The following is a 13,249-nucleotide window of genomic DNA, read 5'->3' as shown; positions in this document are numbered from 1 at the left end:
GTTGAGGTACTGACAACAGATTCTTCTTCAAGCCTGGGACGTGATAGACTCTCTCAAGTTGGAGTTGTTGAGGGCCATACCTTGGAACGGCTGTCTTTCCAACATGGGAAATCGATAGCTTGGAGTTGTTAGCTGTCAGCACCATTTTTCCTCCCTTGTACTCGGTCATATCTTGCAGCTTGTTGTCATCATTAGTCATATGGTTGGAGCACCCAGAATCAACGATCCAATCATCTTTATAGTTGATTTTTGGATCCTTGATTGCTGCAAGGGCTGGCGCCTCCATGTCCTCCTCCAACTCTTCTTCATCCGTTGCAAAGACTGGTGGCTTCATGTCTTCCTCCAACTCTTCTTCATCCATCGCAAAGGCTGGTGCCTCCATATCTTCCTCCAACTCTTCTTCATCCATTGCAAGGGCTGGCACCTCCATGTCTTCTTCCAAGTCTTCTATGTCAACCTCTTGAGAGTATCCAGCTTCGGCGTCCCATTCTTCTTCGCTCATGGATGCTTCTAGAGTGATCTCTTCTTTCTCTTTTGTGGTGGCCACATTCCCTTCATAACGCCTTCTTGGATATCGACATTCTCGAGTAAGGTGACCTTTCTTACCACAATTGGAGCATCCATCATTTGACCTCCTTGGAAATCGGCATTCTCGAGCAAAGTGACCTGCCTTGCCACAGTTGAAGCATCCATCACTTGGTCTCCTTGCATTCTTCTCGTACCATTTTGGTCCTTGTCTTTCTCGTTGGTCTCCCCCTGAAGAGTTGCTTCTCTCCTTTGGATGCTCTTTCCCACCTTCTGTCCACTTAGACTTGGGATTCCATTGTTTTTGGTGTGGGCTCTTCTTCTTAGTGAAAAGTGCCTCCTCTTCTTCCTTTATGGTTATGCTCCCCATCTTCTTAGCTAACTCCTCTTGATTTACCAATAAATTCTCCAACTCCACTACTGAAGGTGGAGTAGGCCATCCCATCACCACAGCCATAAACCCATTGTATTCGGGTCTAAGACCGTGGATGATGATTCTCTTCATCCGAGTCTCGCTCACCTTCTCATCCGGGGCAAGTTGGGATATCTCACGGCAAATAAACTTCACCTTCGAAAAATATTGACTGATGGATAGATTGCCTTGTGAGATACCTGCGAGCTCATTTTGCAAGAGCTGGAGCCGTGCTTCATTTTTCCTTGAGAATAGCTTCGCCAAAGTCTCCCATGCCTCCTTAGGTGTCTTCTCATCACGGATGTGCTCCAATAGGTCCTCTTCGATGGTCGTCTTCAATACAAACATGGCCTTCCTTGACTTGATCTTCCATTTCCGCAAGGCATCAGCATTCTCTAGAGGAAATGCTTCGGTGCCCGCAACGACCTCCCATAGGTCCTGACCTTGTAGGTAGGACTCCATGCAGGTCTGCCAATAGCCATAGTTGTGGCTATTAAGCTTCCTGATCCCGCTGCTTGAGCTAGCAAGATCCGCCATGGTGACTTGCGCCCAGCGTCAAGTAAGCTTTGGTCCCGGACCAGCTTCACAGTCCTAGACTGTGCACCAGCAGAGTCTCCCCTCAGCGCCTTCTTGTTGCACCGAACAAAGCAAGCACCCCGTGCTTACAACTCTTCCTCCAAATGACGGTCCCGGACCGCCTGCTCTGATACCAACTGTAGAGAATTCGAGGTGGACCTAACACACTACGAGAGGGCCTATTCACCTATACCAACTACTTTGGTGTAGTTAATTAGTCCCTTTTTATTTCTACTTACTTAGTGCAAGCTTCCGGGCGGCAGAGCCACTCACGTTAAAGCAAGTCTTGAATCCGGACGGCTATGCCACTCACGTTGAAACAAGACCGTTGTGATTCCGGGCGAATCCGCTCACGTTAAATCACAACTTATATGCACTAAGTACTTAGAAATAACAAGGCCTAACCGGGAGACTTATATGAACAAAGTAGTACTATATTGCTTTAGGAATATTAGTACAAGAGAGAGCATACACACCTTACACTTGCTCACACCTTGTTCTCCACCTTCTTCACTTCTTTTATTCTCTACTACACAAGGTGTGAGGCAAGGGCCTTTATTTATAGGACTACATGGCCATTGGATCTTTGAAATGTGTCAAAATCTTAGCCATTGATACAAAATATCTAAAGCCTTCCACACACTTCTACATAAATATCTAGATACTACAAGGTTTCCTATTTATTTATTTTAAACTCCTATTCTAGAATATTCCAAAGCTTCTTCATGCATATCTAAACACTAGAAGGTTACCTCTTTTATTTATTTTATATTCTAGAGTATTCCATAGTAATGTCTTCTTTCTTGTAATATTGAGAACACTCTAGAAGCTTGCATTGTATTCTCCAACATTTACTTTATTGTTATTTCTACGGAGAGTCAATATTGATTCTAGTTTCTTGCGAATTAAAACAAGCCTGAACTTGATTTAAAATTACAATGGTCGGAGAAATTAGCTCAAGCATCAGAATAAAAATTAACACGAGTGTGACTTTTGTACTCCACAAACAATTTCCCATCGTCTGAACTCATTTCACGGACTACTTCCGTATGGTGCCCCTTGTGTTCCTCCTCCCTCTCACCTAACCCCATCGTTCTTCTCCTTACTATGTCGCCCTTCTATTCCTCGAGCCGAGGTATCATCCTGCCAACCATATGGCCTTCCTCCAAGCTGAGCCATGAGCTCATTACCCATCTTCTCAACGTCACGAAGGTCTTTGCTGCCAACAATGTCCACTGACTTCGTCGGTCATCCCTCTTTCCCTTTTCCTTATCCTTCTTCATCTTCCCGCTTCCTTCTTCTTGCCCTCTCTTCCTCACGTCCCGACTTTAAGACACCGTTGGGCTAGGATGACATTCATGTGCACACTCTCTTCCCAAGACTAGTTAAGTTGTAAATGATCGTGTTATTTTGTAGATCGAGCAAAGTCCACAACAAATATGTCCACATCTCAATTATGTAAAATGGAATCATGTATGTGAAAAAAATGCTATTGGTAAAATCGAGAAATAAATGATTTCGAGAGGGAGGAAGGAGGAATGCAATGGAGATATGTGTTAGAAATACATATTACTGGATATGTACGTGTGCAACTTTCTTCCAAACAAAATAAAAGAGAATGGAGAGAAAACGACAGGCAAAGAAAAATGTATAGAATCCAAATGCCATGCACCCCCTGCTACAAGCGTGCAATCTAACATAGAACACAAACCCTACATGAAGCAAGAGATAAAGTGTGGGCCCATGTGTAGGTTTAGAAGATAGCAGAAGCTACTTAACCAGTGGCGTTTGGGCTGCAAACCCAAGTAAAGTGGGCCTCCTGTAGGTAAACACCGCCAAATATCCTGGCCCAAATACACCGAGCCAGAGTATGTAATGCCAGTTCATGGCAGAGTCAGGATCAGTATCAGCATTTCGACAGATGGCACGGATGCTTGCTCGTTTGAGCGGAGGGTATTGCAGGAAATGATGAGGCACCTCTCAGTCAGAACCTCAGAGAGTTCAAATTTCATGTCAGTTGGTTATGCTACCCGGAGGAACTTAGCTATGGCCCTATGGGCACTATCAGCAGATTTGACTCTGACAAGAGACGCTCTACAGGCTTCTGTAGTCAATGACAGTGACTTCTTCATCAGGAGCATCGAGATCATCGTAACTGCGGGCACGGTTGGACTCCAGTTAGGAGATACTCATGGAATGAATTATGTGCAGGACGGAAATAGAATCAAGTTTTTTTTATTAAAAAAATTGCTTCGACAAGAGTGAGTAACAAAGTAGAATTATAACAACAAAAATGCATGGTGCAAAACTAGCAGAGGATTTTTTTTGGAAAATAAAACTAGCAGAGAGTAGAATGTGCAAGTGGTGAATGCTAACTTTACTATAGCATCAAACAGTTTGATAAAGATTATGGTGCAGGAAAAAAAAAAGGTATGGGCTTATGGAACTTAGTAGAACATAAGGAAATAGAGGAATACTACTATTCCACTTACTTTCGCAGAGGACGAGGGTCGCGCGGAAAATGTGGATACATGGGCATCATTGGTCTTGGCATCAAAGGTGGCTTCCCATGCTGAGCACCATTTGGTCTTGGAGGTCTTTGCTCTTCCATCATCTGAATGGCCATCTCTGGTGGCGCAGGAACAAATGGACCCAATGGGCTAAAATACAGAACACCCAACATTAGTGTTCCACCTGGACTTCGTAACTGAATTACTAGTTGACTTGAATAACATAACCTACGTACCCAGCACCAGGCACAGGGATTAGAAGTGGCGGAGGGAGGGATTCAGGTGCAAATGGGGCATTTAAACCATGCAAGTCAAAAGCGCCTGATATCTGCTCATCAGGTATTTGTCTGATCCTGTCTCTGTTCTGGGGTATCAACGAAGATATTAGTATTGCAGATTTAGCATTGTAATAAACATCACAGTTGCTTTGGATGTAATTTTCCTGGGCAACAATGACCAAAAAAAAAGCAACACAAAACAAAAGCGAAAAGGTTATCGAGGTTGCGATGAAAACCTGAATAGTATCACAAGATACGGGACATCAGAAGTTTTGCAGGTCGCAAAATGCAAATATTATACTCTTAAAAATTTACTTTGAAAAAAATGTACTCTCTCCGTTTCATAATTCTTGTCGAAATCTTACATGTATCTAGACACCTTTTAGGAGTAGATACATCCATTTTTGGGCAAATTTGAGACAAGAATTATGGAACGGAGGGAGTAATATTCTTCTTGTAAAAACTGGTCACCATGAAAGTTCACGTGACTGGAATCCATAGCTTCTTTAATTCTTATCTATCAAACACGAAGCGTCCAATTTTAGTATTCCATGACAGTCTGATAAATCGCTAAATCTGCTTAGTAATACTCCCTCCGATCCAATAATAAGTGTCTCAGAATTAGTACAACTTTGTACTAAGTTAGTAGAAAATCTGAGACACTTATTATGGATCGGAGGGAGTACATTATATATGCAGAAATCTAGTAGACAGAGCGCATTAGGTCAATAAATCCATTTCAGCCAGTCTAGTTAGAATATAATCCAATAAAAAGCAATATGATGTGTATATATGCATACCAGATATTAACAGCAAAAGGAGAGAACATCAATCAGTCTAGGTTCTAGTCTAAAATGTGAAACCATACAGTTAAAGATGTACAATAAAGACACAAATGATAACTAGTGAGCACAACAAACTGCAGATTGATATTCTATTGATTTATTTATCAGTCAGACATGGACAATGTAGATGATGAAGATACAACAAGAAGCAAGAATCAATCTTCTAGGGAACCTCTTGTAAAAGGAATAAAAAGTCTTCGATGTACACCCACAAACACAAGGATAAACTAGGAATCACACAGATTGTTATTTACAATTTATGTAGGGAAGCATCAAAGTGTTTCTCTCTATCATAAAAATAAGAAAATACTGAGAAGCATATATTCTTACTGGTGCAGATTGCTGCATAACTGGTATTCCACCTGGGGCATTTGGATCACTGCATCAAAAAGAAATAATAGGCAAAACATCACATTTTGACACATTTGAAACCAGTAAAATTTTAGTTGTGTGATATTGATACCTACTTCATGTAATTTTGGCGATAGATATCCTCTTGAACTTTCGAAGTCAACTCAGAGACCAACTCAGGATGCTTGAGTTTTAAATGCCTGTGAACAAACTCAGGAGCATGGAAAATTTTAATACATCCCAAGGCTCCACACCCATACTTCCAGGAAAACTTATCATCCATAATTTTTTTGACATAAGGTTCCAGAGTCTCAACAGTTGCTGCATCAATTTTGTCCTGGGATGCCAATACAACTAGAGGATCCTTTCCATTCATCAGTCTTTCATGCCAGAAGGAATCTAGTTTTTTCTCCCAATCAGCAGCACTGATGTTAAACGCAATGGTGCTCTTGTTGTCATCTCTCACATGACGAAAACCTTTTGCGTCTCTCATCTCACACATGCCATAGTAATCGACACCATGGACGCGCCATAAGTAAGTAAGGAGAGTGTCGAGGAGCTCAACACCTTCAAGGCCCTTGACAGTACTTAAGCCCTGGACAATAACTATAGGCCCTACGGACCCAACATGTGATCTGTCAACATCTGACATGCCATGATCACTGGTTGATAGGATGTTTCCAACAATACCCTTCTCTGCGTCAAGCTTTTTCACTAAAGCTAGAGTTTGAACTATATCAGTTTGAATTCGGCGATACTTTGAACTTATTGGATGAGCTTTAGGAGCAGTTGAAAGTGGTTCAGGTTCTTTTTGGGGACCTCTTCTATTCTTTCTTCTCTTGCTACCATAATCTTCATCATTGTCAGAGCTTCCAGCATTGTTATTTCCTAATTTACTTGCTGCACCAGCGGTCATTCCAGGACCACTACACCAAGGTAATACTGATATCAGAAAAATTAACATAATACTAAAGGATTCATAGCATAAATTAGATGTAATTATAAATTCATCTCACCAGTCCAAAACCCCAGTTCGCAAATCAAGAATTAAATCCTTCGCTGCAGCCTTACAGAATCCATTCCTCCTGAGTTAACAAAATAAGGTATGCCAGTGATCAGGAACCACTAACAAGAGAAGCTCAACTAAAAGTGAAATGGAAGCAGGCATAATAAATTAAGAAATAATAAGAACAACTGTTCCATTTAGTTATGACGTGTTATAGTCATTTTCCGATGCTATGCTATTCAACACCTATCCGAGTACCAGCTTTTTATGATGGTAAGCAAGCTTTTTTTCAGAAAGACATGCACCAAACAGTTCACCTTTCAATGACAGATAGCAAGTTTGTCGGGTGGTACTTCTCTTTCAACCTGCAATGACAGTAGAAAAAGAGCCAGCCAAACCATTACTTCCTTAACAGCATAAACACAGCTATATGATAACATTTAGACATACCGAATTTCATCCTTATGGAGATCGAAATAGGCACGTTTCTGTGTAGTGATGTATGCTGTCTTGTATTCTTGGTACCTTGTTAAACAAGGAAAAAGAGGTATAATTAACCAATTAGGTTGTGCTGAACTGCTGATCAGTGGAGGTTACTACAAACGTACAGATCAAATTCAACTTATTATCTGTTTGTATTGATTACCTGCTCCCAGCTTCACCTGGTGAAACATCATCTTCAAGAAATAGGCAAAACTGTTTGTATGTCATTAACCCCTTCCTGAAAAGATGCAGAATCATATAAGGTCGCATTCAAGAATCATCTATCAGGGAAACAAAATGGAATAAAGAGGCCGAATAGAAAGAGGAAGATTAAGAAAATACACATGACTTGGGAACTTAGGAACCAACAGTAACTGACACACTAAGCAGACCAAACCTATCACAATTCGCAAGGCAGCGAATTTGTAATACCTTTCGGTGCCATGAACATTACTGAAAGCACCATAGCCAGAGTCCGGCCCATCTGGAATAACAGATAGAAGTGTTAAAATTTCTACAGTACGAACTTTTTGTAGTAAATAAATGGTCAGAAAAAACATGAAAGGCTGTAAGCTTCTGCATGAGCAGGCTAGTAGTGTAACAGATTAATTCCCTTATCCTTGGATTCTATAGAAAGAACATGTAAATCCAGAAGGAGCAGAACATATATTGTTGACACCAGTACACAACAATCTCATATCATTCTTATTTATTACACTAACAAGTAGTTATGTTGACTCCTAGTTACCAAGCGCATAGGAACCAACTATCAGTCCTGATGATGGAGCAGTTGTTTAGCTTAGGAAGCGACAACACAAATTTCAGTTGTACAATAGATAAAAGTGTGGAATGTATATCATCAGATTGGGGGCAGAGCTGACAAACTGTACAACTCCGTCAGATGGCCCCCACACCCCTTGTGTCGCATCCTTGGGATCAAAGGCCGTAGCTGTAGGTGAGTGCTCCAAGAGATACAGAGCTCAACTAGATACAGAGTATTTTGGTTCACAAGAGTGACGCATGGTAAATAAGTTTTCCATTGAACTCAAAGCAAACCCGCATGTTTCTAGGCGAAGGTGGATGAGCAAGGTGCGACAGCGTGGATTCAACGAGTCTAGTGTCGAAGCTATCCATTCCCAAACTCCCAAAGCAACAACTACCAGAAAACATACCACACACACCACACGGTCGAGAACACTCAAACCTCAGTTTCGCGGTCGTCAATCACAAGAAGAGCACGAATTAGGTAGGAAATGCACGAGACCAAGACGTGAAGAAAGCTCATCAGAGTCAGCTCACCTTGCGCGCCATGCCCAGCAGACCTCCCCCTGCCTCCATCGCGATCGTACCTGCACCAAGCAATGCGAAAACAAAACCTCAAAAACACTCGCACTAATGAGCTTAGAACCGTACGGGAAAGAAGGACCCGGGCCGCGGCAAGCCGGAAAAATAAAATCAAACGGAAATGCGTCCCCCGAAGCCTCACCTCCCGCCGCGCGGTGGGCTGCGGGGGCCACGGCCAGCGTCCCCGTCGTCGTCCCTGCGCGTCCGCTTGTGCCGCACGGGAGAAGGCGACCTCCGGGGCGGTGAGCGGCGTCGTTTCTCCCAGTCGTTTGACCGGGACGCCGACCTCCTCGGTGATGGCGGCGCCCCCAGGACACCTCCAGGGTTGGGGCTCCTCCCGTCGGGCGGGGACTCGCTCTCCAGCAGGCGGTAGACGACGGGCCCGGGGCGGGACGAGCCGGCAGGGGGAGCGGGAAGGAGCGGCGCGTACACGTTCTCCGGCGACCTCCCGTGTCCGCGTGGCGTACCGTTGTTGCGCGGCGAGTCGGCCTCCAGGCGGTCGTCCTCGACGAGGCGTTTGGGGCGGGGGGAGCGGAGCGGGGGAGGTGGAGGCAGCAGAAGCCGGTCGTCGTCGTTCTCGTCCTCGACGAGGCGTTTGGGGCGGGAGGAGCCGAGCGGCGGAGGTGGAGGCAGCAGGAGCCGGTCGTCGTCGTCGAGGCGTTTGGGGCGGGAGGAGCCGAGCGGGGGAGGCGGAGGCAGGAGGAGCTGGTCTTCGTCGTCGTCGTCGTCCTCGACGAGGCGTTTGGGACGGGAGGAGCCGAGCGGCGGAGGCGGAGGGAGCGGGCCCTGCGGCTGCGAGCACCCGCGTCGCTGATCGTCGGGCGAGAGCGCGCGGTCGTGCACGTCGCGCGCCATTGGTGCGGGAAGCAGAGGAACGAGCTAGAGACAAGAGGGAGACGCCTGGCTCCTAGGGTTTAAGGAGACTCGATCGAGCGGAAAGGCGAGGTTTAGCGAGCAGAGCGAGGAGGGGAGGAGGAGGCGTGCGGAAGAAGAAGAAGGAAGCACGGAATGGGAGAGGGAAAAGCTGCACAACTGCAGAAGAGAGAAGGCGCGACCGCGCGACGCGAGCGCGGTGCCAGGCTGGCTGGCTGCAGAATCAATTCGTACAGACAGCGGGCTTGGGCCGGGCCGGGAAAACAGACGATAATGGGCCTATTTGAGGAATTACGAAACGGAGAAAAAGTAGTACTCCTACACAGCAGCAATCAACAGAAGCTGCAGCGCGCAGGCTTTGAGCCTGCGAAGTAGGCAAGGCCAGTGAATGGCCATAGTAATGTCCGAGCCTAACTCAACACAGCAACAGTACTGATTTTCGATCCGTTGCCAGTTGGGGGGGGGGGGGGGGGGGTCGGGATCGTTGGTGGGTGAAACGAGCAGGGTGGAGATCGAATACAGTCAATGCAGCGATTTGCATTCTACCCCGGCACATGAAAAGCTGTAAGTAGCACTTGCAATCAATTAATCAACCCTCTGAGAAGAACACTCTCTACCAGCTACCAAAAAGGACAGGAGAAGACTATGCAGTGAACAGGCAAGTATGCACATGGTGACATGGCACATTGGCACAGTGCATAGCTCTTTCCAAAACATACATTTCATTTAGTAATCACAAGACCAATAACTGTATATAACCTCTGATGGTATGAGTGACCGTGTGATGTTTTCTTCTCAACAAAGAAAGAAGCTCTGATGGTGAGATGTCGTGTGTGAGAATGTACATGGCTACGACGATGACGGCGAAGGGTTCGGAACCTGGGAGCAGGGGAGCGGCGGCGGGCTCTCAGGAGCAGTCGAGTTCGGAGCTCGCCAGCCTCCGCTTCAGGGACTCGTTCTCCTTCCGCAGCTTCATGACCTTCTGCTTCAGCGTCTCCACGTGCTGGACCGACACCGAGTCCCTTTGCTGCTCTGCCTGCTTCATCTTCAGGACCCTCACTGGATCATAACAAGATGAGAAATGCTGTCAGCATGTTGGTCGACTGATACAATCAAACATGAATGAACGCTGAAAAAATGTTGGGGAACTGTGTGTTTTGATTTTTGAATAATCAAAGTTGTTTCTTCAGTTCACCAGTCCAGATTAAACTTACACTCGTCTTCTGCCTTTTTAAGCTTCCTTTGCATGCCATTTTTCTCCTCCTGTTCCAGCATAATCACATCGTTCAAATCCTGCAGATCGTTTTTATCTGTACCAGGGGCCAGGATGTATTTCCATCATGGGAGGTAAGAGGTAATAATCCAAAGGAGGAACAATCTTCAGGATGGAACCGAAGTCTAGAACATTACACTGCATATGCACTTCAGCAGTGACCTGCTCCAACCTGCTATTTAACATGTCGACCTGCGCTTTATGAGCTCCCAGGTCCGACTTGAGTTGGTTTATCACAGCTTCATCGGTAGCTTGCTGAACAAGGGCACAACTGGTTGTAGTGAAAGTTAGGTCTTTCAGTTTTTGCAAACAATCAACAGGATAATTTGATTTGAACCTCTTGCTTCTGCCAATAGTAACCTGTCCCCTCCCATGAAATGGGTTTTATGTTACCTGAGCTTGCTCTCCAGGGTATTGCAGCTCATTTCATTGGCATGCTTAAGTTGTTCGATTTCCCTCTTATGCTCCTGTAGGAAGTAAAGATTTGTTAGATTAATTTAAGGGATTAGCTGAAAACTTGGAAAGCAGTTAACTACCTCTTCCATGGATAGCAACCTGCTATTTGCTTTCCCCAATTCTTCCTTAAGATTTTGAGATTCTGTGTGAAATTTCATCTGAATAATAGCAAGCACATAAAAAATTGTCCAGAGTTTGACAGATATGATTAATGCTGCATATAAAACCTAGCACTTGATCTCTCATTAAACTTGATCTATTATCAACTTCCAAATTCCAACATAAGAAGTTTACAATCCAGATGTTAATATAGTATGAATGGCAATCGGAATCAACAGCTCCACAACACGCGTTCAACCTGTTTTTCCATGAAAAAAGAGTACACTGAAGCCCAAGGACAAGACACTATAGTCCTTCCATCAACTCAATCTCACAGGTGAAAAAGGAGAGCATTGAACTCAGGCTGATACCATCAATACAACTGAGTATCTGTATCAAATAGTTAACTCGGATGATGACCCCACAATGAAAAACGTCGGATGATGAAAAAATATATTTAATCGTGACATCATCTTAGTATTAGAAATTCATCAGCCTTCATGTAACTGCACATAGCATTATAGTAAGTAGCCACCTACCTTGTTGGTGAACTTGAATAAAGTTTCAGTGTACAGCCTTCTTAATCGCTCATTATCTGCACGACAGAAAAAAGCCCAACTCAATTCTTGTTTCAACCTGAGCAAGCAATGAAAATCATCGCCTACTACGCTATATACATTAACAGAAAACAACAAACTGAAGCTGAACAGCGGAAGAACGCAGAAACATCAGTTAACCTCTATTGAGATCTGCAATATGCGACTCAAGAGCTTCACGCTTCTTGGATTCAGAGTTGCAATCCACCCTTAAAGCCTGGGCCTCCATTAGTGCATCTTTATAACCCTGTTCAAAACCAAGGAACCAGTGAACACACAATAGAAAAGAAAATCAACACACTATAAGAAAAATGCTTGGATATAGGTCATCATTCATCTTTAGGCAATTAAAACTGGTAGATTGAACATCTATGGCAACACTTGAGCTCTGGAAGCAGTAAACATTGCAACAGAAGCACGCTCCTGCCATGCAGACAACCCATATATTTTGGTTTGCTGAGCACTTGGGATCCCAATTCTAGAAATCGATTGCAGGGGATTCGAGCCCTACAGTGAGAATCGAGCACTGAGGCTGAACTAGTGTGGAATCCCCCCCACCAAAATCATCTCTCAATGATCAATACGACGAGACATTCTTCAGCATAACCAACCAATTAACCACCACGGTCCACAGCATTGGCCAAGCATGGCATCCAACCGGAAGATCAAAAGTTAAAAACAAAATAGGCACAGAAGATGGACGGCCTACTACGTGAATTCCCTCGATTGCGCAAATGTCGCCGGAGAATTATCTATTCAGTTCGACACGCGCCATCTCGCAGGCATTTCATCATCCAATTCACCTGAGCCGAGCACGGAAGGTTCAGGCGATTGCTACGACGACTAGGGTGAGCTCCATCGGAACCAGAACGTGGCATCAAACCGAACCTAAGACCCGAAACGAACTGGAAGGGCGAACGAACGAGTCGGGGGAGCGGCGGGACGGTGGTAGGGAGGGAGGGATGCCGCGGTGAGGTGCGGTGCGGGTGCTGCTGACCTGGGAGAAGCGGTGGAAGTTCCGGAGCAGCGACTCCAGCTCCTCGTCCCCCGCCGCCATTGCTCACGCCTTGGCGTCCCCACGTTGCTCTGGTCGTGGTTGGACGCGGCGGCGACGGATGAACGCGCGTGGGGAAGGAGAACGACTGGAGCACCCAAGGACGGAAGGAGGCAGCGAGGGTGATAATAGAATACAGAACATTTGAAGGGTGAAGTTTGCAAGTTTGCATTCTTCTTTTGCGAATGCTGGCGGTTGCCACGGAATTAAAATTTCCGTGCGTAAATTGTTTGAATTTCAGACGATCGTGTCATCATAGTCGCTAAATTTGTGCAAAATAAAAAAATATCTCAAAATATATATCAATCAGATGAACTAATCAAAAGCAGGGTTTCAAATTTCACACCATACAAAAACGTCCAGGATTTTTTAAATCATTTTGACCAATTTCATATTTTATTTGATCTAGACTGAATTTTTGACCGTATTTCTTCAAAATTTCAACAGAATTTCACGAAAATTTTAAACCCTGGTCAAAAGATTGTGAACAGACTATTTCCGAGCAACAATTTCTGGACGACTCAAGGGGCAACCTCACTGAGGGTGAACAGATAACCACCAACCCAGC

At 44.8% G+C, this 13,249-nt stretch overlaps 2 protein-coding genes across 2 annotated transcripts; both read right to left on the bottom strand.

The window, feature by feature from the left end:
* Window positions 1-3,263: 3,263 nt before the first annotated feature.
* LOC100824397 (serrate RNA effector molecule-like) lies at window positions 3,264-8,759 on the bottom strand. Its single transcript, XM_024460857.1, has 12 exons — window positions 8,473-8,759; window positions 8,286-8,335; window positions 7,419-7,470; window positions 7,150-7,224; window positions 6,954-7,028; window positions 6,821-6,868; window positions 6,514-6,582; window positions 5,614-6,423; window positions 5,477-5,525; window positions 4,260-4,387; window positions 4,006-4,173; window positions 3,264-3,668 (listed from the first exon to the last, which is right to left on the bottom strand). The coding sequence occupies exons 4-12, from the start codon at window positions 7,212-7,214 to the stop codon at window positions 3,608-3,610; spliced, it is 1,473 nt and encodes a 490-aa protein (XP_024316625.1). The 5' UTR covers window positions 7,215-7,224; window positions 7,419-7,470; window positions 8,286-8,335; window positions 8,473-8,759; the 3' UTR covers window positions 3,264-3,607.
* A 1,143-nt stretch (window positions 8,760-9,902) lies between these two features.
* LOC104581353 (protein At-4/1) lies at window positions 9,903-12,817 on the bottom strand. The gene is made up of 8 exons (XM_014900243.2): window positions 12,625-12,817; window positions 11,769-11,874; window positions 11,571-11,626; window positions 11,013-11,090; window positions 10,870-10,943; window positions 10,614-10,747; window positions 10,418-10,513; window positions 9,903-10,262 (listed from the first exon to the last, which is right to left on the bottom strand). The coding sequence occupies exons 1-8, from the start codon at window positions 12,682-12,684 to the stop codon at window positions 10,111-10,113; spliced, it is 756 nt and encodes a 251-aa protein (XP_014755729.1). The 5' UTR covers window positions 12,685-12,817; the 3' UTR covers window positions 9,903-10,110.
* Window positions 12,818-13,249: the final 432 nt, after the last annotated feature.

The sequence above is a fragment of the Brachypodium distachyon genome, chromosome 3 (assembly GCF_000005505.3).
Source record: "Brachypodium distachyon strain Bd21 chromosome 3, Brachypodium_distachyon_v3.0, whole genome shotgun sequence".
In the NCBI taxonomy this organism is placed as follows: Eukaryota; Viridiplantae; Streptophyta; class Magnoliopsida; order Poales; family Poaceae; genus Brachypodium; species Brachypodium distachyon.
Note: the sequence above shows the minus strand (reverse complement) of the source record. Positions and strands in the feature narration are given on the sequence as shown.